Raw genomic sequence first — 25,561 nt, 5'->3', positions numbered from 1 at the left:
GAATATCTGGCAAAGTGGACACTGTTCACCTGGCAATTATACTGAGTGGCAGTAGTTTTCATTATGAAATTATGTGCTCTGATGCACCGGCTGCGAATACCCCAGAGGACTTGTGGGATGGCCGGCCCCAGAAAGACGCTGAAAACTCTAAAGACTGATTTATGAGGAAAGGGCCATCGGGAACGCTGAAAACGTGACATTTGCAGGACATGTCACTGGAGTCTCCTGACTACTCAGACCCTGTAAAAGGCAACGCTAATGCAGGAACATGAATGATGCAGATACACAAGGCTGCGAGGGGCGCGCCACCGCCGCTAAGAAATTTAAATTTTTAATTTATGCACAACTTAATTTTAATTTATGCACGTCGGTGCCAGCCCCAGGGTCCCGGAGGAGCCGGCCAGCCCCACCCCTCAGGGAGTCCCGGCATCGCCCGGGGCGGGCGCTGAGGCGGCCCGGCCCCTCAGAGAGCCGCTCCCCCTCCGCCCGCCCTGCCCTCCGTGCGCTGCCGGAAGGGTCCGGCAGGAAAAGCCGCCGCTTCTCCACGGGCCCGGCGGCCCGGCCGCGGCCTCGGAGCGCCCGGGCCTCGGCCGCCTCTGTGGCCGGCGGGGCCGCGGGGCGGCGCGGGGGCTGCAGAGCCGAGGGGCCCCGCGGGGCCGCGCCCGGCAGCGGCGGCAGCGGCGGGCCGGCGGCGGAGGGAGAACCGCGCTGCACCGCCCCGCCCGCCCCTTCCCGCGCAGGCAGCGCCACGTCTCGGGCAGGAGCCGGCGCCGGGCGGGCGGCCTCAGGTCTGCGGGGCTGGCCGGGATGGGGGCGGCTCGGGCCGGGGGGACGGGGGCCGCTGCAGGCCGCGGGGCGCTCGGGGTGCAACGGGGAACGGGGAACCGCCGGCCCGGCTCGGCCCGGCCCGGCCCGGCTCAGCTCCGTGGGCCCCGGCCTCCCGCTGCTCCTGCTGGCGCCCAGGGACGTGCCCAGCCCGGAGACCCCCGGCCGTGTCTGCCGGTGCCTCCCCGGTCTGTGACCGGGACCCGTTATCGTCATGACTTGTATTCCAAGCAAAATCGGTGTCTGCGTACAGCTCTTTCCCTGCGGGCTCATTGCTGTGTTCTCGTGGCGTGCCTACATTTGTGTGTGTGTGCTTGTGCGCAGCGCGGGGATGCGAAAGGACTCGGAGGCCAGAATACTCCAGCGTTTAATATTGGGAATGGGTTGTACAGGAGAGAGCCATTCTTCATCACTTTGATCGTTTAAATGCGTTTTATGACAAGGACAACAAACCATATCCGGGTGGCTGGATTTTGACAAGGTGTAAGGACCCAAAATCTTGCTTGCCTTTTGTCTGTGATTCCTTTTGGAAACCTGTCACGTAGCAGCTGTTTGCTGTACAGTGGCAGTTCTAAGAGTTTTATCGAAAGCTTTATTATACTGAAAATCTTTAAAAATTAGTAAGAAATCACAGTGAAGGTATTAATTTTTATTTTTGTTTAGGGGAGGTTTCCCGTTGGAAAGGTGCTGTAGGTTTCTGGCTCCTTCACAGCTCACCTCTCTAAGGATTACCTACATAACCGTGTTTTCCTCTGTGTCCTGAGCTGTTTGCTGCTTCAGTGAGATTTTGGAGGTGATGGTGGTGTTGCAGGGTGACCAGGGCAGTGTGGCACTGTAGCAGTTACACAAGTGCTCCCTGGAGAGATGGAAGGAATGTTGTTAAGTGTTTCTGTTCATGTAAAAATGCAGTCAAAATATTCCTGATTTGACATCCTCCAACACTCCCCCATCAGCCCCCCCCCCCCCCCCCCCGGAGGTTAGATTAGGTATTCAGAGGTTAGATCTGAATACCTGAAGAATCATTTGCAAATTCCATAAAGTATGTTTGCAAATCCTTTTCTTGGCTGGTCACAGGAGAAGGCAATGTTGAGCTGCAATCCAGGCCATGTTCTGACTGCCAGCTTGTGCTGTAATAAGTAGTTCAGAGTCTGTACAATGATTCATACTTGTTATTCTGCAGACAAGTAAACAGTAATGATGTACTTTAATTTTTAAAATGTTAAATCTGAACTCCGTACTTCATTTTAACAAAATATACTGAAACTCATTCCTTTAAATTAAATATGTGGTATGTTTGCATATAGGTACTGTAATTTACAGAGGAGAATACTACTCTGTTACTGGCTTTGCTCTTAAAGCAGAGGCCAAAGAGATCTTTCCATTAAAAGGGACAGTGATTCTAAATCAGCTGTCTTCCTAAATATCTGTTGCATCCTTCTGCAGTGTATCATTGCTACTAAAATAGTGAGCATAAACAGATCACTTTTTATCCCCAGATCTGGATACTTGGTTGTATTTAATTGTGTGTGTTGTTACCATGTCCTGGTTCTGTCTGTGGGAACTACTTTATTTTTAAGTAATATTTTAAGAGCTCTATGTTTGTAAATGTTTGCAAATGCACTACATTTTGTTTCTAGAGGATGCAGCTCCTTGGTGATTCCCACTTCGGCTGTGAGCTGTTTCCATGATGTGGAGTTAGCAGCTGCCTGCTGCACACCAACAGTGCTACAGCTCAGAACTGTGCTCTTGTGTGACAACTTGATGCTGTTCTTGCTGATGGAGAGAAACAGGACTTGGTAGTTCACCTGGTGTCAAATTGTTGAGAAGAACTTTCCAGGGATCTGGATAGTTTTTACCATGGACTCCTCATCTGTCCAGCAGGATGTTCACTTGGAGAGCAGAAGCAGTAATGGGGCTCCCAGCAGCTCTGAAGAACTTTTGGATTGTAAAGCCAAGTTACAGCTAGTTACTACAGATGAAATTAACAGTAAGTTATTTAAAATATACCAAATAATTTCCTAGCCGTACCCAAGCTTTTATAGAATCATCTCTGTTATTGTTCAGGTGAAGTTTTTCCTTGGGGTTTGGAATTTTTTGTACAGCAGTTTTAAGCAAGTTTGGTGAAGTCTATAGCTCTGTGTTTATGTATAACTGGTTTTTTAGCTATACAGCTTGTTCTTTTGAAAGCAAAATGAAACTATTAACTTAAATACTATCAGCTGTCAGGTGGGTATTTGTTGTTCAGGGTGTTTATCTGTCTTCAGATAATATTTCCAAGAGTGTACACCTGAAACTCTCTAGAATGATCGGCTCTGAAATGACTGTTCCAGAGTAAACTTGTGACTGGAGTACTTTATTCTGGCAGAAGAAATATTCCTAATACATTAAATTACTTAGCCAAAACCCAATATGTCTGGCTCTGCTTCCATATATGAAAGAGAGATGCTGGCATGTACTCTACAATTTATCTCAAAGTAATTTTTATATGTAGACAAGCTCTATAATAAAATAATCATGCGGCTGTTTACAAGAAGCTATTTAGAGTCCACTATCTGAATAGATAATTAAATCAAACTTGAGTTGAAAGGGAGCTGTGCAGGTTATCTAGCCCAACCTGCTGCACTGAGCACACCTAGTTCTGGAGCAAGATCAGGTTCCTCAGAGCCTCGTCCTGTTGAGCTCTGAAAGTGTTTGTAGAGGGAGGTTCATCAGCCTCCCTGCCCATTCCAGTATTTAACTGCTTTCATTGTCAAAGTATTTTCCTGCACTGAAATGAAATCTCCATGTTTTCCTGGCAGGAGTCTGAGGATATGTTGGCTCTGGGGGTGGCTGGGTGGAGATGTGTGTACATTGTGGCTGCATAGGTACACAAAACCACAGTGGTTCCTTACGTAAAAGGAGGTGATGTGATGAGGTTGGGGCCTTCTGGTACCACAGGTCTGTCACCTTGTCACAGGCAGCAGAGAGGCGGCTCTGACACTATTTGCTTTTCTTACGCTGCCTGTTACCAGAGTGGTAGAGTGTCGTTAGGTGATGATTCATTAATCTTTTATGAAGTGGGAGATCACACGTTCCTGTCATCTCTTGTGTTGGACAATTGAGTTGTGGCTTACAAATAGATCGTGTGTCTTTCTACTGTTTTTATTCTAATTTCATTTCCTTGCCCATTGTTCTAAAAAGACTGCAACTATATTGACACTACTGCCTTTAAATCACTTTAGTTCAGGAGTGTTTAGATTGTGAATGTCTCCTGGCCTCAGGAAGTTGCCAGGAAACCATTCTTCCAGAATTTTACTCCAGCATCCCTTTGCTATATGTGTGCCACTCAATGCTGGGAAGAAAAAATGTGAATAAAGTATAAACCTGATGCAGCTTCTGAGATGGGCAGAAACAATATTTCTGAATGTATGACCTGTCTTCTTATTTTTGGCTTCTTGTGACTATTCTTAGCATTGACACCTATTTTAAATTTGGTTTTGCCATTATTCTAGTTTTAAAATGTTAGTCATTAAAAAGCAGTCTTTCCCTCTGTCCTCCTTTACATCCTTGTTGAACTCACGCCTTCCATCATGCCTGCAACTGTTTTTGTGAAGACATGCTGATCTAAATCAGAGAAATTATTAAGGCTAAATGACCTGAAATGTTGTCTGCATGACAAATAAGATACTGAGAAGTATTTTGATTCAAATCTTAATGCTGATGGGTTTTGGCAAGCTAAGTCTGAAAGCTTTATAATTTTACCCCAATTCAGTTTCCTCATTCAGTTTTCTCTATGCTGTTTCACACTGAGCTGGCTTGAGGGAAGATGCACTGCAGAGGTGGGAACTTGAGTTTTGCAATTGCAAATACTTTGTGTTCATAAATGTTAAATATTTTCCACCATCTTTAGGAAAAAAAAAATAAATCTTGCATATTATTCCAGTTGCAGTTACTTCAGTAATAACATTGTGTAGGAATGAACAGAAAGGCAGTGGCTGTTTCAGTGCTTTGCTCATTTGAGATGTATAGTAATTAATTTAAAGTTAGATACACAGGGGTTTTTTTGCAACAGCAGGTTCATAAATATTAGTAGTCCCCATCTAAGTGAAAAAAAATGTGTGAGAAATCCAGAGTATAAACCTGTGAAATGTTTATCTGAGTTTGAGTATGCATTTTTTCCTGCTGGAAAAGAAAAATACTAATAAGTGGGGACAGAATTGGTGTTGAAATGGCTCTTGAATTGCTTTTTAATTGGTAGGTTTATTATTTTGATACATATGAGCTTTTCTACTGTGCTTTTGATGAAGATATCCTATTGTAAAAAGTGTAAGCTCAGTTTAAAACTGAGAAACTGCTTGGGCCAGGCTGGAAATCGGGATGGTGGATGCTTTCTCCCCAGTGCCCAGCTGCACATCAAAGAGCTGAATCATTCAGCACAGGCCTGCAGCTGCTGAGGCTTACTTGTTGTAGATTGTCCTTCAGAGCTCCTTACACTCGGTGTTTCATACTTCTAAACCTAACAAGTTTTAAAAACCTCTGTGAAGTTTTGAAGATATGTTTTGTGATGACTTTTGAGGTCCTGTTTCAGGGCAACATAGTAAAGCAAATGAAAAGTACTTGTTCTGATCTTTTAAAGTAAAGAATCAAAAATCCTTTATGAAATTTCTCCTGCCAGTTGCTGTCAGGAGAAGTTTCTATATTCATACAATGTAAAGGCAGTAGTGCTGGCATTGTATTTGGGTGGAGCTGTGAAGATAAATTACGTGTCTTGAAGTTGTAGCTCAGTAAAACTTTCTTTTCCAGCTACCAGTAATAACATCAATGAAGTGCCAAATGAAGAGGGAAGTCTGGAGTTAAACAGCAAAGTGGATGCCTGCCAGAATGGGCCAGAGTCACTCTGCCTTGACTCTCCTGGATCTTTTGATCCTACCAGCAGTGAGCAGGGTGAAGAGTCATCCCCAGGTGTGACTGGTTTCCATGACAGCCTAAGGAAGTCTCAGGGAACTAGTGCTGAGGGCATAGCTCTTAGAAAAGAAGCTTTGCAGTCTCTCAAACTAAGTCTTCCCATGCAAGAAACTGAATTGTGTAAGCATCTGTTTATGGTGGTGCCCCTGCTTTCTCTTGCTGCATAAAGCTTCTTACTCTGAGCCTGGCTCTGGACTTCTGTAACATCATTTAAGCTTGAACTAAACTTCATTTTTGCAGTAAACTTTTACTTAGAACTGTAATTCATTTTCTTTCAGTAAACCACCCTCTGCTATTGCTAAGGCACGTGCCTTACCATTTACAACTGGCTCTTGGCTGGAGGGGAATTCACGCTTTCTGGGGCTGAAGCTATTCTAATCTTCTTGATTATTAGGAGTAACAGGTGACATTAAAAAAAAAGAACAGCAGAACCAGGTGATTTTAAGCTAAGAAAAAAAAACAAAAGAAGAGCAATGAAGGGGGGGAGAAGGGAAAGCTTTTATATTAAGGTGTCTAGAAGCTTTACTACAGGAAAGGTTTAATGTGAGTTAAGGTTTAATGTGAGTTAATAAAAGGTAAGAAAATATATCTAGGGAACCATTTTCCACTACTTGTAGGGAATGAGTGGACTGTGTAGGTCTTGCTTAGTTTTATAATTTTAGTACTGTCAGAAATGCAGGACAGGTGAGATTAAGTGACAGCAATATTTTTTTCCTTGCCATATAATGTCTTGTCATCTCCTCCATCGGTGGAGGAACTATAACATTTGCAACCTGAGAGTGGAAGTCCAGAGGCTTTATCAGTGCTTAGACAAGGATGTATTTAAAGAGGGTCATTTGAGGTGCATGTCAGTGGGCTTTCCTTTTGTTCCTTGCTTAAGCATGAAGCATGTTGCTGATGGTAGAAGGGGTTTTTACTTTTTGCATCCCTTTTATCTGCATTGGAGTTTTCTGTTTGACTGTGAAGATGCCTTTCCCTTACAGGCTCAGCAGAGTCTTCACTGCCATTGGAAAATGAAGAACAAATCAGACTTCAGGCAAGAAGGCGTCTGGAAGAACAGCTCAAACAATACCGAGTGAAGAGACACCAAGAAAGAGTAAGTACCACACAACACATCTTCTAGATGGTGTTTTGTTGAGAAGCTTGAAAACTTTACCATTTCTGTTCCCTGAATTAAAGCATTCAGGAGTTTTCTCAAATGAGAGAAAACATTTTTTTATTCTGGACAGGCAAGATTTGGTTCTGTTACCTCATCAGTAATGTACCATTTTGTGCTACTTAAAATAGGAGAGGAAAAAACAGACACCAAACCTAAAGTAACCTAAATGTTCAAATTTGCCTATATTTTTCAGTTTCCAGTATTTTTCAGTTACCTTTTGTAGTCTCACATGAACATTTTCAACATCTATATACTGAAGCTTGATAGGGTTGATTGCTGGTATAATTTACCTTGTTTATGAAAGGACGTATATTTAGTATCAGTGTAAAAGTATAGAGCTTAATATCTTAAGCTACAGCAAAATAAGTCTTTGCTATTTCAAAGTTAACATTCTGGAATTTTTTGTTGACTCCATCTCTTTTAGTCAAGTCAGTCTACATCCAAAGCCCGTCCCTCCAGCACCCTGGATCCTGAGCTGATGTTAAATCCAGAAATCCTGCCAAGAGCCAGCACTGTAGCAATGACAAAAGAATACTCCTTTTTGCGGACCAGCGTCCCCAGGGGGCCAAAGCTGGGTAGCTTGGGACTTCCAGCATCCTCAAAAGAAAGAAAAAGCTCAAAATCTAAGGCCAGCAAGATCCGGTCCTTGGCTGACTACAGAACTGAAGATTCAGCTGCTCGAAATGCTACTGGGAATTCTGTGGCTACTGACTTACCTGGGGGGGCTCTGATGCAAAGCAGAAGTGGCCCAACATCAGTTGTGTCCGAGATCAGTCTGCCCTCTGACGTGGATGATCGAGTAGAGAATTCCTCCTTGGCGGGAGACAGCATTTCAGAGATTGATGGGAGTGAAGTGGGAATGAGACTGGATGGAAATGAGAGCGACAGCTCTACCTACAGCAGTGTGTCAGGGAAAGGGCTGTATAGCAGTTCACAGAATGCAGAAGGCAAACAGGATACTCCATATACAATAAATGGCCAGAAGATACATCCTGAAGCAATGGGGCAATTTCCTTCCATCAGTGAGGTGCTACAGGCTGCAGCAGTGGAACATCAGGCCCAAGAGCAAGAAGTTAATGGAGAGGTACGGAGCAGGAGAGACAGTATTTCTAGCAGGTAAGAATATCTATTGTTAGTTAATGATATTTTCTTGGAATAGGCAGCCTATTACTTTTCTATCCTACTAACTTCAGATCCAGTTTTAACTTACACTGTTATTGAGTCTGTTAGTAGCTTACAAATTCTAAAAGAATCTGAGAAGTTGCTTCACTTGAGTACCTATTTGCTAAGTATATCTTTAGAGAAAGATATTTTTGCCACTGGCTGTGTTAAATGTACTGCAAGCAGTTGTTTCTGTCTGTATAGAAGGACTTCATTCACTGAATCGCTCATGAGCCTTTGTCTATAAAGTCTGAAAGTATAGACTTGACTGTCTCAATGATATTTAATATTGTCTTTTTCCTAATCTGTGCATGTACCTTTCAGACCTCAAATAGTTAAGAAATGCCAAGAGTCTTGTCCTAGATATCTTATCCTCTTCAGCCCTTTGAGAATGAGATTTAGTTTCCCCAGCTTATGTGTATATGACAGGTCTTAAACTGATTCAGAAAGCTAGTGCATAACTGCTGAAGCCTTCAACAATGTGTGCTTTTTATCAGTTTTCTGCAGATGCATATTTTATATGTCCTACTTTCGAAATTACTTCCCCCTGCTTTATTGGAATAAAGTGTCATGTCCAAATATGTTGAGGTGTGTAATGAGTTGTTGATGATTATTCTGGCTTAGATTTATTTCTATGGTAATAAGGAAAGATCTTTTTCTCCAGATGCCTTAGCTGTACAGCAAGGAATCAGCATAAGGAATCCCTTATGCCAAATATCTTTATTCCTTTTGCAGCAGCTGATGGCATGTCCCAGGCACATTAAAGCAGTTATAATTATGAAGGTTTTGTGATCCCATCATGTCCAGTTGTCTGCATAAAATGGGATCTCTAAATACAAAATATGATGAAGTCAATGATTGCAGTTCTGAAAAATAACAAATATATGTTGTCACACAAGGTTCTAGTTGCTGCAAGTACAGGACACTAAAGTATAAAATCTTAGCATGAATATAATTTCTTTTTCTTTTTATCAGAGGTTGTTACACTGTGGTCTGGATCTGTCATAAACCCGAAAAAATATCATACAGTCTAAACCACACAGATTCCAAGTACCTCTTAATTTCAGAGTCACTTTTCTTCCAGTAGACAAGTGTTGTATTCTAACCCTGTAACTGTGCTTGTTCTGTCTCTGTCTGCAGTATTTCTATGGAAAGCTCTATCGCAGGAACTCATGACGAGATGCTGCAGGTTATGAAGGAGAAGATGAGACTTGAAGGACAACTAGAAGCACTCTCACTAGAAGCTAATCAGGTAGAAAATGAATTTGGAATTCTGTATTCAGCAAGATAAGATAAGAGATAAGGACAGAGAGATGGGAAATCTCAGTTCCAGAGCATGAGGCACCTCCTTTGTGCCTCCTTGTCAAAGCCACTTTGCTGGACATCTTTTTTAGTCAGCCACTAATATAGTTTCTCATTTTGATTTTGCGGACACATTCAGGCTCTCAAAGAGAAGACTGAGCTACAAGCCCAACTTGCAGCTTTAAACATGAAGCTTCAGGCACAGATGGAGCACAGCCAAAGCAGCCAGCAGAAGCAGGAATCCCTGAGCTCAGAAGTGGCCACATTAAAGCAGTCTTGCTGGGATCTGGAACGAGCAATGGCTGACCTGCAAAATGCCTTGGAAGCAAAGAATGCCAGTTTGGCTTCTTCAAACAATGATTTGCAGTTAGCAGAGGAGCAGTACCAGAGACTCCTGCAGAAGGTTGAAGATATGCAAAAAAATGTTCTCACCAGAGACAGTACAGGTGGGATGATGAAAATGTCAGTCTTTAAAATTTGTTGTTCCATAAATAATTTTATTTCAACTTGATTCTGAAGTCCAAGAAGAAGAAGAAATTCAAACTTGTGTTTCTTTGATATCATACTAATAAAATGGCCTCAATTTTAAGATGTTTGGTTTTGATTTTGTGTCACAGAAGTGTCAGTTTGCAAGCTGCCACTGCCAGCCTGGAGAGGGAGGCATAAATATTTAGTCCAGGCAGTGGCCTAGTTGTTTTTTTGGAAAATTGTACAAATGCTGATTTGTAATGATGACTCTACGTGCCAGGACACCTACTTCCTGATGTTTAGTTAGTTCATATTTTCTGCCTCTAAGGAACTGTGAATGCTTACAGAAGTGATTCATTTAGTTTAATTTTATTCTGTTTATGACTTGGTACTTTGGATTCTAGCACTTTGGCAGGAAAAGCCAATCTTTATATAATTAGGCATACGTGCTTTTGTTCAACAGTTAAGGAAAAATAAATAAAATTACAAATACAGCAATAATCCTTGGAAAAAGTGTGCATAAAAATAGCACAGTGGGGTGTCTTAGTCCAAGTTCTTTATTTTTGTTTTTCTAGTTCATGACCTGCGACAGCAGTTGGCTTCCTTGCAGACCCAGCTTCAGAAGGTGCAGCTGGAACGGACCACACTGACCAACAAGCTGAAGGCATCTGAAACAGAAATCTCATCTCTCCAAAATGTGAGGCAGTGGTACCAGCAGCAGCTGGTGCTGGCACAGGAGGCCCGTGTCAGGCTGCAGAGTGAGATGGCCAATATACAGGTATTGTGATTTATTGCATATGGGAGAACTGAGAATCTCTTTTTTGTCAGTTTTATCCACAGGACAACCTAGTGGCCTTCTACAGTGGCCTGATTGCACCAGTGCCATGAAAGCAGTAACTGAAATAAGGCACTCACAGTTTCAACATGTTTGTTTTTTTTTTTCCTGAAACTCTTAAATTCTGTTGGTATTATCTGTGGGTTTTTTTTTTTTTTTTCCCCTTCCTTTAGGCTGGGCAGATGACTCAAGCAGGGATGTTGGAACATCTCAAACTAGAGAATGTGGCCCTGTCTCAGCAGCTGACTGAAACCCAGCACAGGTCCATTAAAGAAAAGGAACGTATTGCAGCACAACTACAAAATATTGAGGTATGGTTTTTGATGGTTTTTGTGAGTTAAGTTCTGTCTAGGTTATGTATTTATGTTTTTCAAAATCAAGATTGTTCTGGCAAAGTAATATAGAATTCATATGAATTGGTTCAAATCCTGCATTATAAAAGCAGTAAATATTTCAGAGCAAATAAATTTGCATGGCATTATGAACAATTAGAGGGAACAAGGCCATATATTTCCCATTCAAAGGTGATGCTTGAATTTTCAGTTCTGGTATTTGTTTTTAGTTGAACTTTGAAGGCAAATGTAAATGTTGTCCTTTGCCCAGCCATGAACTCGTTCAAGAGGAAACTTAAATGGAAATTAATCTAAATCAGTAATGTGCTTTTTAAGTGTGTGAAATTGCTCAGTAATCAGGTTTGTCCTTCCTTCCCTCCAGTAAGAAAAGTTGGGTAAAATCTGAAGTGCAGTACAATCACTTCCAAAGTTCTTAGAACCTTAAAATCCTCTGATTTTCAGTGACATTACCACTTCTGAGTCTCAAAGGAGAATAAAGCAGCAGGTTAGTGGAAACACCCCATCTGCAGTGTTACTGACAGCTTGTATAAATGACAGGCCTGTTTCCTGAGTAGCTGCAGCATCCAAGGAATCCCTTTTGGTTTAGAATTTTCCCAAACATCTTCATTTTAATAAAGATTCTTTTTCTTCATGTCTTGCTCATCAACTGAGAAAAGGACAAGGTGTTATTTAATAGGCATTCAGATTGTCACAAGTATGCAGGACATTCACTATTATTCTAAGGTGTTTTAAGCAGAGGAATGAGTAACTTCAGTAAAGGCATTACAGGTTTGTAAGGCAGACATCTGAATTATTTTTGTGTTTTTCCTCTACAAATTTTCTTGATAATTTATTTTTCTCTTTTCCTATTTTTTTCCTTTTCCCCACTCCTTCCCCTCCATTGGAACTGTAGAAGTTGATTCCATGATTTTTCTGTGCAGGCTGACATGTTAGATCAGGAAGCTGCCTTCATGCAGATCCAGGAGGCTAAAACCATGGTGGAAGAAGACTTGCAGAGAAAACTAGAGGAGTTTGAGGATGAGAAAGAACAGCTTCAGAAAATGGCTGATTCTGCAGCAACATTGGAGCAAGAATTGGAACAGGTAGACTCTTGTTAATCAACTTCCCAGAATTCCAAGGGAAAAACTTGTTTGGTAGAAAAAAGCAATAGTAAATAGATACCAAGCTCCAAACTTCTTTTTGAGATCTGAAAGATTGCTGCAAAAATGAAGTGCATACTAAAGTCATTCTGTTCAGGTGAAAAGGCCTTTTTTCCAACCATGTCAGTAATAATACTTTTTTAAAATGTCGTAACTACTGTCTTGCCAGATGCTGGGGATTTTTTAGTGAATTCAGTATGTGATTATTGTAATTATAGACAAGAACCACAGAATGTACATACATTTACACTTACAGAGTCCTGCTTTAACCTTATGCAGGCAGCATGTCAAGGGCTGCAGTGACATGAAGTACGTGATAGCTCAGTACTATATACCATGTAATGATATGGTATTATTAATAATGCTGAATTTACCTGCATTTACTGTGGACACATTTTTCAAGTAAAACTTTTGAATGCAGTGAATATTATAAATATTTTAGGTTTGTCATTCTGGTCATTGCTTATCCTGTAAGGTAACAGATGCTGCTCAAGGCAGTGGATACAATTAACAGAGCAAATACAAGTGGTCTAGGAAAGTTAAAAAATATTTTCAACGTCTGTTATTTTGTCCTAGAGGCTAAAGTATTATAATTAATACTTGATTTTGATTAGAGTGCTTTTGAAAAGATAACCTTTGTTTTGTATTAATTTAATCTTAAAAATATTTCCTGTCAGGCCAAGTTGACTTTGCATCAGCGAGATCTGCAGCTTGAGTCCTTGCAGCAAGAACACCTCGACCTGATGAAGCAATTGACTCTAACCCAAGAGACACTGCACACCAAAGAGCAGTCCCTGGATGACCTGCAAACACAGTATGATGAACTGAAGGCCAGGCTAGAGGAGCTCCAGAGTGATGCTGCTTCTAAAGATGACACAATCCAGTATTTGCAGAACGAGAAGATTGTGTTGGAGGTGGCTCTGCAGGCAGCAAAAGCAAGTAAAGAGCAACTTGATGAAGGGGCAACACGCCTTGGAGAAGATACAGAAGTAACATCACAAATCTTGGAGCAGCTGAAGCAAGAAATGGCAGTCAAATCAAGCCAGGTAATGATCTTTCTGAAATCTTACCAGTTTTAAAACACAATAATTTGGAGTACAGGTCACAGTTGGGGTAGTAATTTTGTAATGTGCTCTCTTCTGTGGCACTATGGGCCAAACATCTTTCCTATGCCATAATTTGGTTCCCAGCGTGGTGACCTGGTGAATGTATTTCTGTAGAAAATGTTGTGTTATCTAACCACAGAGATGCTTAGTCAGAAACAGCATCCTTGTTAGATTAGGCAACTGTTACAAATCAGGCAGATAAGCTCACTGAAGAAATCAGGTATAATATGGCATTTGGTACATAAAGCAGTGTTTGCTTTTTCCCCCCTCTGGCAGGTGGAAAATCTGCAACAAGAAAATGCCAGCCTCAAAAAACAGCTTAAAAAAGTGAAAGAACAGTTTCTGCAGCAAAAGGTAAGTAAAACCAAGGAAATTTCAGATACCTAAACCAAGGAATACATTTTTTTTTTACAGTGAAAGCATGTACTTCTGGGGAGGTTTTGAAGATATTTAAATCTATTATTTTTATCACAGAACTTTGTGACATTAAAATACAGAAACTGTATAACTTTCAGTTGAATTTCTATCTGTAACTAATGTGAAAGCTGATCCACCAACAAATGCATGCTTTGATAGGGCTTTGGCCTTTGCCATGTGATCCTCCATGGAAAATCTCTCTTTGGTTTGTTGATTAGGTTTGCTTTTGCAAAAGCACTCATGTAAATCTTCAGACATTGTCATTCTCTTGCAGCTTTGAAAAGTAATATTTGCTTCAGTAATTAGATGGTAAATAAGTGCTTTACTGCAAATTTTATTCTGAATTTACACAGTTTTGAAACAGTAATTTGAAATTGATATGTCATTAGTGTTGCACATATATGTGTCTTATTTATAAGGTGGCACCATTAATTTGCTGCTTGATTGCTTATTAACCTAATGTCAAAGTTTGTTTTAGCTTGTTATGTTTAAGTTTGGGAAGGCTGTTTAAACTGTCAGTCATAGTTAAGCCCTCTTCTCACAGCAAAAGTTGCTAATTATGTGTGTAGGATAGGATGGTTAATATTTTACAATTAGTTTGGTTTTTAAAAATGACACATAATGCAGTTTCCATAAAGAATGTGAAGAAGAGTATTCCTTACTGCAGAGAACACTAAGGTGTTTCATTTAATAAACTGCTAACATGAACTTTTATTTGATATCTGATCTTGCAAAAAATCCTTTGAAGCAGAGTAAATATCTTACAGAAGCTGATGCTGGTTTGTAAGACACCCCCACCCCCTCAAACAAAAATAATATCAGTAAATACTTTCTAGGAAATTAGTCAAAAGTTTTCAAAGCTGAAACAGAAGTGACATTGAAACTCTTGTGTGCAAGGTCATGGTGGAAGCTTATCGAAGAGATGCGAGTTCCAAGGACCAGCTCATCAGTGAGCTGAAAGCTACAAAGAAGCGGCTGGACTCGGAGCTGAAGGAGATAAAACGAGAGCTGCTGAAAATCCAAGCTGAGAAACACTCACTCGAATCTGAGCATTCAAAACTACGGAAGGAAGTATCTCAGGTTCACCAGCAGATGGTGGAACTAGAAAAGCACCTCCAGTCAGTGCAGAAAGAACGAGATGATATGGAAACACGCCTGCAGGTATGGAAGGTGTAAGGAGTGTTACATCCACGATACACTGCTGTTTCTGTTAACTTTGCAAAGAAACAGAATGACCACCTGCAAGTTAATGTTCTTGGTTATATATTTGAAAGAATCTAGACATTTCAACATATACCCACCAAAATTCTCTAAATGCATGACTGCTTACTAACATCTCATGTAAATAAGCGGGCAGAAGTGCTACAGGAGTGGTAGAAGACTGATGTGGAAACAGTTTCCTTGGTGCTAAAGTGAACTCCATCTGAGAACAAAATCCAAGCACTCTTCATATGTGTTAACAGTAGTGGCCCCAAAGCAAAGAATTAGAGAAAATAAAAGGGAAAGAGAATATGGAGCACTGGAGAGCAATTTATAGGTAGAGATGGAAGTAATTTTGAAATTTCATTATTTTTCTTTTATAATCAAATGTACACAGCAAACATGCTTTTGTTCTTGCACTCATGGGTCTTCTTTCCCTTCCTGTTAAGTCTTTGCAGTTTGATAAGGAACAAATGGAATCTCTTGCTGAGGCAAATCAGGCATTAAAACAACAAGTAGAACAAATGCAAGAAGAAGCAAAAAAGTAAGTGTTCTTCTAGCACAGACAAAAGAACTACATCATTTGTGTTTCATATTTGGCTTCCGGAAGTTGGATTTTGTTGGGTCGTGAAAAATTAATCTTGTAGTACTATTTGTCAAGCAGCTTTTGTTTTCACCTGGTATTTTCTTTTCCTTTCACACCAGGGCCATTACAGAGCAGAAACAGAAAATGAAGCGTCTGGGGTCAGACCTGACGAGTGCTCAGAAAGAGATGAAAGTAAAACACAAAGCCTATGAGAATGCAGTCAGCATTCTCAGTCGGAGGCTGCAGGAATCTCTTACTGCAAAGGAATCTGCTGAGGCAGAGCTGAGCAAACTAAAAGCACAAATCACTGATGGTGGGAATGACCAGATTGCTCAGGTATGCAGATATCCTTTGACATTGTACAAAGACAGAGCTGCAAGTCTTGAAATACTATTTCACCCTGAAGTGATGAAAATATTTGGAAAATAAAGCTAGATAAGAACATGGTGTCAGGGTTCTGAGCACTGAGAATTTCTTTAACTGTATTTGAGAGAGGTGATTTGGCAAGCTAGATTTATTGATTAAATTTTTATTGTTGGAATTGTTTAATTTTTTTTAAGGGTTAGTATTTGAAAGTTTTCCAAGATTCCAACTCTTACTGCTTTTTTGTCATAGACAGCTAAAAGTTTTTCAAGGTAGCCATAGCTTATTTATATATATTAGGCCTGTAATAAGAAAATTAATTTACTAATGGAAGCTCCAATTTCTTGAACCAATGGAGCAAGATATCAAATACACCAACAGCAGTAGCTGGATGCAGAGGTGGAAAGCTCTGAGCAAGACCTTTAAATTAAACACTAGTACCTTGTTTCTATTTGCTAGAGAAGCAGGCTTTTGAACCAAAGCAGAAGTGATTCCTGAAGATGGGTGATGCACTAATCACATGTGACCTCTTTGTCTTCAGGAGAAGATCCAAGCTCTGAAGACAGAACTGCAAGCTGTGAGCAGCAGTAAATTGATGCTGGAAAAAGAGTTGCAAGAAGTGATTTCACTGACCAGCCAGGAGCTTGAAGAATACAGAGAGAAAGTGCTGGAACTTGAGGATGAGGTGATTGCTTGAATTTGTTTGAATGGTATATGACAGTAAAAAGTGCCTGAGAGACAGGGAAAAATTTTAGTTCCAAAATTTTATTCCAACAGTGGAAAAAATCGGAATCATGGCTAGGAAACATGATGTCAATGGTACTTGCAAATTTTATTGCCTTGTGCTGGTTCTTTGTGGTTCCATGAATCATTGTCCTACAGGGAAAGAAGATGAGAGAGAAGAGTGGTTCCTGTATTAGATACCAGCTGTGTCTGGTCATGAGACAGTGAGGATACATGAACCATTAGCTTTTGGAACTACTGGGACAACAGTAACTCACAATTTTTTTGTGATAGTAGCCTGAAGCTGTTTGGTTATGTTTGTTTGATTTGTGTTTTTCTTTGACTATAGCTTCAGGAATCTAGAGGCTTCAGGAAGAAGATAAAACGTTTAGAAGAAATGAATAAGAAGTTGGCCCTTGAACTGGAACATGAACGTGGAAAACTTACTGGTCTCAGCCAGTCCAACGCTGCTTTGCGGGAGCACAACAATATCCTTGAAACAGCATTAGCAAAAAGGGAGGCAGACTTGGTGCAGCTGAATCTACAGGTATTTGACTTTTTGATGTAATAACTTCAGAAGGGAATTGGCTCATATGATACAAAGTTGGTGCATTTTCTCCAGCTCTCTCCCCCACGTTTTGCATAACGGCGTCAATATGGGGATTGAACAAGACATCAGAAATGGGACTTGGCACTAAACAGAGGTTTTTTTAGAAAAAAAATTAATAAAATTGCACTGCAATATTTGCAATAGTGAACGTGTAGGTAGTAGGAACATACCTAATCAATTTGTGTTGCATATGGATTCATTGAGATGAATAATTTTTATTCCAGTAGTAGTATATTCATGTGGACATAGGCAATGACCTACCATTTAACCATAGCTACTTGTAAGGTTGAAGGTACTGTGTGGAAAGAGTGATCAGTGAACAGCAGGGAGTTATTCTGCAATCCCTGCTCTGGCTTGTGTTTATATTTTCTCTACTTCCAGTGAGCCCACACAAAGCGTGCATTTGTTTTTGTGATATGTTACAGGTTCAGGCAGTCCTAAAGCGGAAGGAGGAAGAGGATCAGCAAATGCAACAACTTATTCAAGCTTTACAGGCTTCCCTAGAGAAGGAAAAGTTAAAAGTTAAAGACCTTCAGAAGCAGGTAATGGCTCATCTTTTATTTACTTACAAAGTGATTTAAAGCTATTTAAAAAGTATATTGAAATGAAATCTGTTTTGTAACGTACTGCTTCCTGCAGGGGGTTTGTCAGGATGTCTAGGGGCTGAAAGATCACTTGATGTCTCCTGTGTTGTGTTAAGCTCCCTTTATGATTCACCTGCAGAGGAAAAACAAAGTAAGACTGCATCCTTTTGTCCTGTTAGGAAGCAGCAGCCAAAGCAGATGCAGCCCATAACCGGCGACACCACCGGGCAGCGATGCTGGAGCTCAGCGAGATCAAGAAGGAGCTCCACGCCAAGGAGCTGCTGGTCCAGGCCCTGCAGGCCGAGGTGGACAAGCTGCAGTAAGTAAATGTCTCAAAAAGAACAGTAATTAAAACAAATCCTCTGAAAAGGCCATACATCAGTGAATTTTTAGGTTTGCCCCTTTGGGGTGGATTATGTTGAATTATGTTCCTCAGCAGAATCTGACCATGGATGCTTGTTTGGATTCTGGGCAAATACCTGCATTTTTCTCTCTTTTTAATTCAGTTAGACCTGAGGTACACTGTTTTTAGGCTTCACTATTTGCTTTTTTTTTTCCACTTTCACCACACACTTCTACTGTTTCACATTGCTAGTAAGGATTAACACTTGATATATACTATTATTTTTCTCTTTTACATCCCTGAGGAACTACATAGAGAATTAATTTGATTATTGCCTATGTTCCACAATGTATTAAAATTCAGTTTGCTCATATATTAAATTTTTACTTAAATTATAAAATATTTTCAGACCTACTTGAAAATGTAGGATATAAATTTAGCCCTATTCCTCCAAAAACAAAGCAAAATTGCAGACGGGGGTTTGAGTTTTTGGCTACATAATCTGTTGTTTGTAATTGGAATATTGATGCTCAAGAATTGCATAGATTTTTTTTGAATATTCAATATTTATACATATCTTTTATAAAATCTTCTTGTGCTTTAACTCTTGCCCTGTGAATATGTTGGCAAAGCCGTCAGTCAAGGCTGTAATTAACTGTAGCTGTAGTTAATGCAGGTTCCATGCACAGTCATGTCATTTATAGTTAACTGGCTAACCCAGTGAAGTTCTTGTTTTAAAGAACAGATTGAGTAACTGCTGTGTCTGTTAATCTTGCTGTGCAGGGTAGAGGATGAAAAACATTCCCAGGAGGTATCTCAGTTCCAGCAAGAGCTGGAAGAAGCCAGATCTCAGCTCCAAGTTCTGCAGAAAAACCTGGATGACAAACTTAGTGAACAGCCTCTAGTAAGCCAAGAGGTAAAAAGTGAACACTTCCTGTGTTTATCTGTATTTCTATTGCATTGTATGACTTTGTCTTTAATTCAGCATATTTAATAAAGTTTTGCTAGGTTTTCTTAAGAAGGTTTTTATGAGACATAAGAATACATTTCAGATTTTGTGGGTGATTGCACTGTAGATAATTCCAATTTTTTTTTTTTTTTCCTCTGGTAGGTGGAAGACTTGAAGTGGGAAGTAGAACGAAAAGAAAGAGAAATTGAAACACTTAAGCAGCAGCTGGACATGACTGAACAGCGCAGCCACAAGGAGTTAGAAGGGATACAAGCTGTCTTGCAGGTATTTAATCAAACCAATCCTAATGGATTGAAATTTTGATTGCTGTAGTGGGATAATTAAAACTATATTCTTATTTTTTTAAAGCATACTTTTTGCTGAATTTTAATTTTGACTGTGCTGTTACCTTTGTATTTCTTCAACCAGGAGCCATTAAAATAGGCTCCTGACTTTCTTTTAACCTAACCTCTGATTTTCTGCCATGGCAAATTTGTTTCAAACAGCAGTGTTGTGTTTTTCTTCTAGTTTCCTCTGTAAACGGATAATATTATAAAAGCATTGGTTGGCTGGAATTTTTATGCTGTTTCTGTACATCACACTGATTCTCCTCCCATTTAGAACATCAAGACTGAGTTAGAGATGGTGAAAGAAGACCTGTCAGCAACTCAGAAGGATAAGTTTATGCTGCAGGCTAAAGTGACTGAACTGAAGAACAGCATGAAGTCACTGCTGCAGCAAAACCAGCAGCTGAAGTTGGACCTGAAGCATGGCAAGATGAAGAAGGTATTTAAATAGAAAGAACATGTTGTAAAGTACAGGAAAGTTCTCTGCTAATGCTCTTGAATAACCTAACATGAATGTGCCTGTGATTCCTGCTCCTTAGTGCAGATGTGCACCAGTAGTGTGATGTGAGGCTCTTTCTAGGTGGGAAAAATTATATTGATGAAATAAAATTGTGTTTCTGACTCATTTTTTTCCTTTAACCAGAGGAAAGAACTGAAAGGTGAGAATAACTCTTCCAATCCAGTGACTCCAGTCAAGATTCCTGATTGTCCAGTGCCTGCTGCCTTGCTGGAAGAACTGCTGAAACCAACAGCTGTGAGCAAGGAGCCTCTAAAGAATCTGAACAGCTGCCTCCGGCAATTAAAGTATGGCCTGTTATTTTAAACCATATTAAGGAATCTTAAAAATGTTTTCAGGAAACCAGCTGCCACCATGAGGAAAAAAGGATTTGTAGAAATAATTCTTTATTGGGACTATATTTAGAACAGTAGGATGTTCTGTGATTGTGTTTGCTTATATGGTCATTGCTGTAGTGAAAGAAGACTTTACAATAAGCTAAACAAAATGTCCATCCTGAATTGTAGACAGCAGAAAAAAATCAAAACTGGCTATCAATATTTTTTTATTAAGCACATTGTATTTGTTTTGCTCTTAAGACGGTTTCTAAGCTTCTTGTAGATTTCTCTCTCTCTTGTGTACAGCTATATTTTAGGTAGTCTTGGAGTAGGCATCAAGAATCAGAAAAGTAACTTTTTGGTCTTGCATTTAGCAGTCAGTTTTCTGCTTGCTAATTTTGGCTTTTTTGTTCTCAATACATTCAAGGCAAGAAATGGACAGCCTTCAGCGCCAGATGGAGGAACACACCATTACAGTACATGAATCAATGTCTTCATGGACTCAGATTGAGGGCAAGTTAATGGACCTTACTTCTACAAGTCCTACAACTGCATCAGACCAGCAGGAGACTCCCACTGCAGATGAAAAGAAAGAGAATAGTAGTGTTACTGACAAGGAAGCTTTGACACTATAACCTCCTTATCAGATGTCTTTCTTCCTATTGCTTTAAGTATATAAACAAATCTTTATAAAAATTATTTATTTAATTTTTAAATGGTGTTCAGAGTTGTGCTTTTGCCTATAGAAGCAAAGGGCACTGATTTGAGAAACTGATGGAATAGTAATTGCAGAATGTGCTTTTCTGAGGGTTTGTTTGAAACAATTCTGTCATGTTGGGTACTGCCAAGTGGTGAATCTAGCTCATTTGAGGGTTTAGTAAGAGATTGAGATGAAGATTTAAAATGAGGTCAACAGGAGAATCTGGTTTCGAGCATGTGCTTGTTCAATCTGGGTGAGTTTGTTAAGGAATTACTGTTAATTTTGTAACATCTAAGTTTTCTTGTTTGTTTTTTTTTTTTTTTTAATTTGTGGGAGTAGGATGTATTTTTTCCCTCGTCTTGGATTGTAGCCAAACTACAGAGAAAAAAAGAGTTCTTCTCATGTTCAGCCATTAGCAGTGGTTTAGAACTGGATGTGCTGAGTATTCTTTTGTCCCTCCTATAATGTCTTACTCTTGAAATTCAGATTATAGATATCTGTATTTGAAGGAAAATAAGTTATTGTAAGCCATTTCCAGTTTTGAAGATGACCTCTGACCTACAGCAGAACAAACAAGACTGTAAAGACAAGCAACACAGAGCAGTTGGTATCTTTGGCAGATTTGCCTGGCATGCTTGCTGATGTTTTTCTCTTACAGTCACAGGCCAGTAGTGAGCTTTGCTTCACTGCACAAATACTTTGCACCTTTTTATTTCAAGTTTTGAAGTAGACACCCATTTAAAAGTATGCGTGTAAAAAAAATATATATATATACATAAGAAAAAATCATAATTTTCTGACTTTGAATATCTGGTTTAATATGCTTATATACTGTAAGTTAAGGCTACAATGAGGGGTTTTGTTACTGTCATTGTTTTAATGTTATGTTTCAGTTTGCTCTTCTTTGACATACTGTACACATGGCTTAGGGAAATGAGCCCCTAAAGCCAGAGCTTTTAGAAATGTAATTATTTTTACTTTAAAAGACATAATTATAATGCCTATAAAATTATTATTTTTAATAGCTTTATCTTCTCCCACAGACTCCCTCTACTTTTTGCACCCTCTATTTCAAGGTGTCCACCGTGAATGGAAATGTTGGTACTGTGGCAGTCCCTCTGCAGAGCACCTTGACTAAGTTATTTTTAAAGCAGCTCACTTTCATTTCCTTCATCTTTGGTCCTGTTGCTCCCTGTGGCTCATAGTGCAGTGACAAGCCAGCCCTCTCCTCACTCTAAAATTCAGTGTTAGGGTGTTTGGAAGGTTTAGTGGTTATTCATGTACTAGAATGCTTTTGTCCTTAAAACAGAAAACAAGTCAATTATATCCACTGTAGTTTGGTGTTTACAAAAAAACCCAAAACAACCAAACTATTAAGTACAAGTGCATTCAAAGGCTGGAAAAAAATTCTAGTTCATGTATTTTTCCAAAGAGGCTGTTGCGGTTTTGGGTTTGGTTGTTGCAGAGGAGGAGGAAGGATATTGCATTTTGTTTAGCAGTAAGGCAAAAAATAAATAACCAAACAAAACTCCCAAACCCACCTATATTTATCCAAAGTCTGATTTCTCATAGCTACCACTCCAAGCTCTAGTCCAGTTGAACACTTTGCACTATAAATATTTATGCTGAATGATTTCATGCCCTACAGCTACTGGATTTTAACTTAGATTTATCAAATGATACTGACAGTCAAGGTTTTACAACTGGTAAAGGAAGAATGCATTGATGTGGCATTAGGTGCCCATCAGATGGATTTACCAAACAATTCAAAATCAAAAGCTTTACAAACTAGGTTAAGACATGTCTGCACACTGCTGCAGTCTGCTTTGTAGAGTAAATGGTACTGATTTATCTCGCTGTTGTCGTGTTCTTGAAGTTGCCTGTATATTAAGCTCAAAGAAGAAAAAAAACCAAACCACAGTATTGTTAAAGAAAAAACTAAAACTGTAATGAATAATATATTCAGTACAAGAAAATTACCAAATGTCCAGGATTTAAAATACTACTTGTGCAGCGTTAATGTTGCTGTTCACTTTATTAAATACATTGCCTACAGTTCAGAATCCCCTATGTTCTAATCTGTTAGTTCAGCACTGGTTGTATGGATAAAGGTTTTATCTGGTATCAAAGAAGCCAGAATTTTTAGAAAGTTTCCTAGTTGTTCTGAATGTCAGCTCTCCTTTTTGTGTCCATTCTGCATCCTGCTGCAGTTTCTCTCTAGCTCCTGAAGACATCTGAGCATGCACAATCAAGAAGCCTCAGATGTATGTTTCCCTTTCCAAGATGAGGGAGCTGTTGTGGATTAGATTCCTGCATTGGCCCAACTGCTGCTGGCAGTACCTGGACACTGGGTATTGTCCTGTTGTATTCACCATGTGCTTTTTCTACAACCATGTCATTTACTTAAATGAAGGAAAGTGAGACTTTAGAGGGTCTAAATCCAGTGAGGTACTAAGTGAAGTTAGAGAAGTCACTAGGAGGTCTTCTAGAAGGAGCATGCAGTGTGTGATAAAGGCAAGGCCTTTTCTTTGAAGCTCATCAGCAATGTTTTTAATGACCCAGAGAAATAGTCGCTGCTTTATTAAAAGCCTCACCCTGAGACTGAGCATGCTCAGTCTACAAAGCTGCAGGTCTCTGCTGTCTAGGCAATAAAATAACTTAGCTGTAGGAATGAAAATGGTCTCCTCTCTGCCTGTCACAGCACTGCCAAATTATCAGGAGAATCTGAAGAATAATCTCTTAAAATTTTATTTTACTTTTTCAAGTACTGCAATAGAATGTATTCCCTGTGTTTCTTTAGTGATTGCTATGTACTACACCAAATCTAGTTAATGAAGCAGAAATGTCACTGCAATGTGAGAATGTTCCCCAGTGCTGAAAGCTGGTAAATGGTGCAGCATTATTCTTTCAGATGCTGTCGAGTTTTTGAGGGCTCTTGAATAACTGTGCATTTAAAAAAAAATCACAACAAAGACCAGCAAACCCTACAATAGAATAAAATGTTACTGAGTCTTTAGCATTGCTGAATATTGCATAATGCTCCATTCTGTTGTCTTCCAGATTTCTTGGAAATATTTGTGCACTCTATTGGGATCAGCTGAGCCCCCTAGCCACTCATGCAGCGGGAGGATCTGACCCCATACTGTTTATTCAGGCAATATCCTAGCAGAAATCTATGGGATTTTCTCATGTGTAAACTAATACCCAGGATGAATGTTCTACTGTTCATATTGTCATGGATTATATATTCCTCCTTAGGGCAGAGAACTGCAGTGGCACATCTATTTTAGTGTTAGCTGTGACAACATCAAAGGTGTGCTGGGGGCAGGTAGTATTACCAATATAGAGTTACCTTAAAGATGACAAATTCACTCCTGGTGATGCAGAAGCTTGTGATGTACATTTTATTAACTTTGCAGGGAAAGAGGGAATAGTTGCATGTGAATTGCTGTGATCAGAGCCTTTAAGTATTTTCCTGTGAAAGCAATTGCTGTCCAGAGGAATTACTAATGCTCATCAGCTGTCATCAGATCACTCTGCCTCCTACTAATGAGCAACACTTGAGTCTCAGGCGGCCTCATTTCCAATACAGATGCACAGATTTCTAGGGGAGGGAAAGATGTTCTGGATATTGTAAATGAAATGGTTCTGTTTCATGTATGACATTCAGTAATGTCTGCTTAGGCTGTATTTGTAAAGATAGAAGTTAAAAATTCCATGTTCTTGAAGAATGGATAACCCAGGGGCTGGAGGAGTTACACTATGTACAATTAATGTTTATGATCATACAAAGCATGTTGGTTATAAAAATTATGTGCATAGGGATTCCTTTAAAAGTTTTGTGCAATAAACTATTTTTGCTAAAGGGCGTCCTGTTGTTTCTACTTCGAAAGAGTTACCATTTTCTCTCTGGTTTTTGGCAGTTATTTTTATGTTGGGATCCTGAATATGCTGTAGAGCCACCTTTAAGGGAAAAAAACCTTATTTTGAAAGACAACATTATTGTGTATTGGTTTTTCACATGCCTAAATGTCATTATATTTGTATTTCCATTGTATTTTCTTTTTCTCAGTTGGCTGAACTTATCAGGGAAGAAACACAATTCCTTGGCCTGAATTTGTCAGTCTGTGGAGTTTGATCTTACAAAATGGAACAATGCAGAAATGTCATCTTCATGCTAATTTAGCCAATTAAAATGACAAGGAGAGAAATCCCTGTGCCTTGCTTGCCATACTAAACAATGTGAGTTACAGCGATACTAATTTCTTCTTTAAGGACAGCAACTTAAGCCACCAAGTGCCTGCACTGCACGTAGTACAGATGCCTGTACCCCTAAGGCAGGACTGTGGCACTTGCTGGGAGGGCTGGTTCACATCTCAGGGAATTGTTTTCTTCTCATTCACGAGAGGCCTCCCGCTCCCTGTTTTCCCATCTCTCATTACTAATCGGAGACTGCTGCCGCACTTTGAGGTGAATACCCGGACGGAACCTTTCTGCAGCGGCCTCTGGAAGTGCCCGTGTGTTCCCGGCCCCGGGGCTGGTGCAGTTCAAACCCTGCCCGCCTGTCCGGCCTTGGGCAGCGCCCTCCGTCCCGCTCGCCCGGCAGCCTCGGC

The 25,561-nt window shown here is 40.0% G+C and overlaps 1 protein-coding gene across 3 annotated transcripts; it reads left to right on the top strand.

Moving 5' to 3' along the window:
* The first annotated feature begins 648 nt into the window (after positions 1 to 648).
* On the top strand, positions 649 to 24,813 carry GOLGA3 (golgin A3). Of its 3 annotated transcripts, none has more exons than XM_030286000.4 (24): positions 649 to 788; positions 2,463 to 2,812; positions 5,608 to 5,766; positions 6,753 to 6,865; positions 7,353 to 8,044; positions 9,230 to 9,341; positions 9,531 to 9,837; positions 10,435 to 10,637; positions 10,868 to 11,005; positions 11,968 to 12,129; positions 12,864 to 13,232; positions 13,569 to 13,646; positions 14,607 to 14,870; positions 15,359 to 15,453; positions 15,615 to 15,831; positions 16,400 to 16,543; positions 16,931 to 17,128; positions 17,617 to 17,733; positions 17,955 to 18,094; positions 18,902 to 19,034; positions 19,230 to 19,352; positions 19,689 to 19,853; positions 20,058 to 20,218; positions 20,676 to 24,813. In XM_030286000.4, the coding sequence occupies exons 2-24, from the start codon at positions 2,683 to 2,685 to the stop codon at positions 20,881 to 20,883; spliced, it is 4,428 nt and encodes a 1,475-aa protein (XP_030141860.4). In that variant the 5' UTR covers positions 649 to 788; positions 2,463 to 2,682; the 3' UTR covers positions 20,884 to 24,813. The 3 variants fall into 3 exon arrangements, with proteins under 3 accessions (XP_030141860.4, XP_030141859.4, XP_030141861.4); XM_030285999.4 differs by having other exon boundaries at positions 5,608 to 5,889; XM_030286001.4 differs by lacking the exon at positions 5,608 to 5,766.
* The last annotated feature ends 748 nt before the right edge of the window (positions 24,814 to 25,561 follow it).

This window comes from Taeniopygia guttata, chromosome 15, assembly GCF_048771995.1.
Source record: "Taeniopygia guttata chromosome 15, bTaeGut7.mat, whole genome shotgun sequence".
NCBI classification, from domain to species: Eukaryota; Metazoa; Chordata; class Aves; order Passeriformes; family Estrildidae; genus Taeniopygia; species Taeniopygia guttata.
The sequence above is the reverse complement of the archived record's forward strand: the minus strand, read 5'-3'. Positions and strand labels throughout refer to the sequence as shown.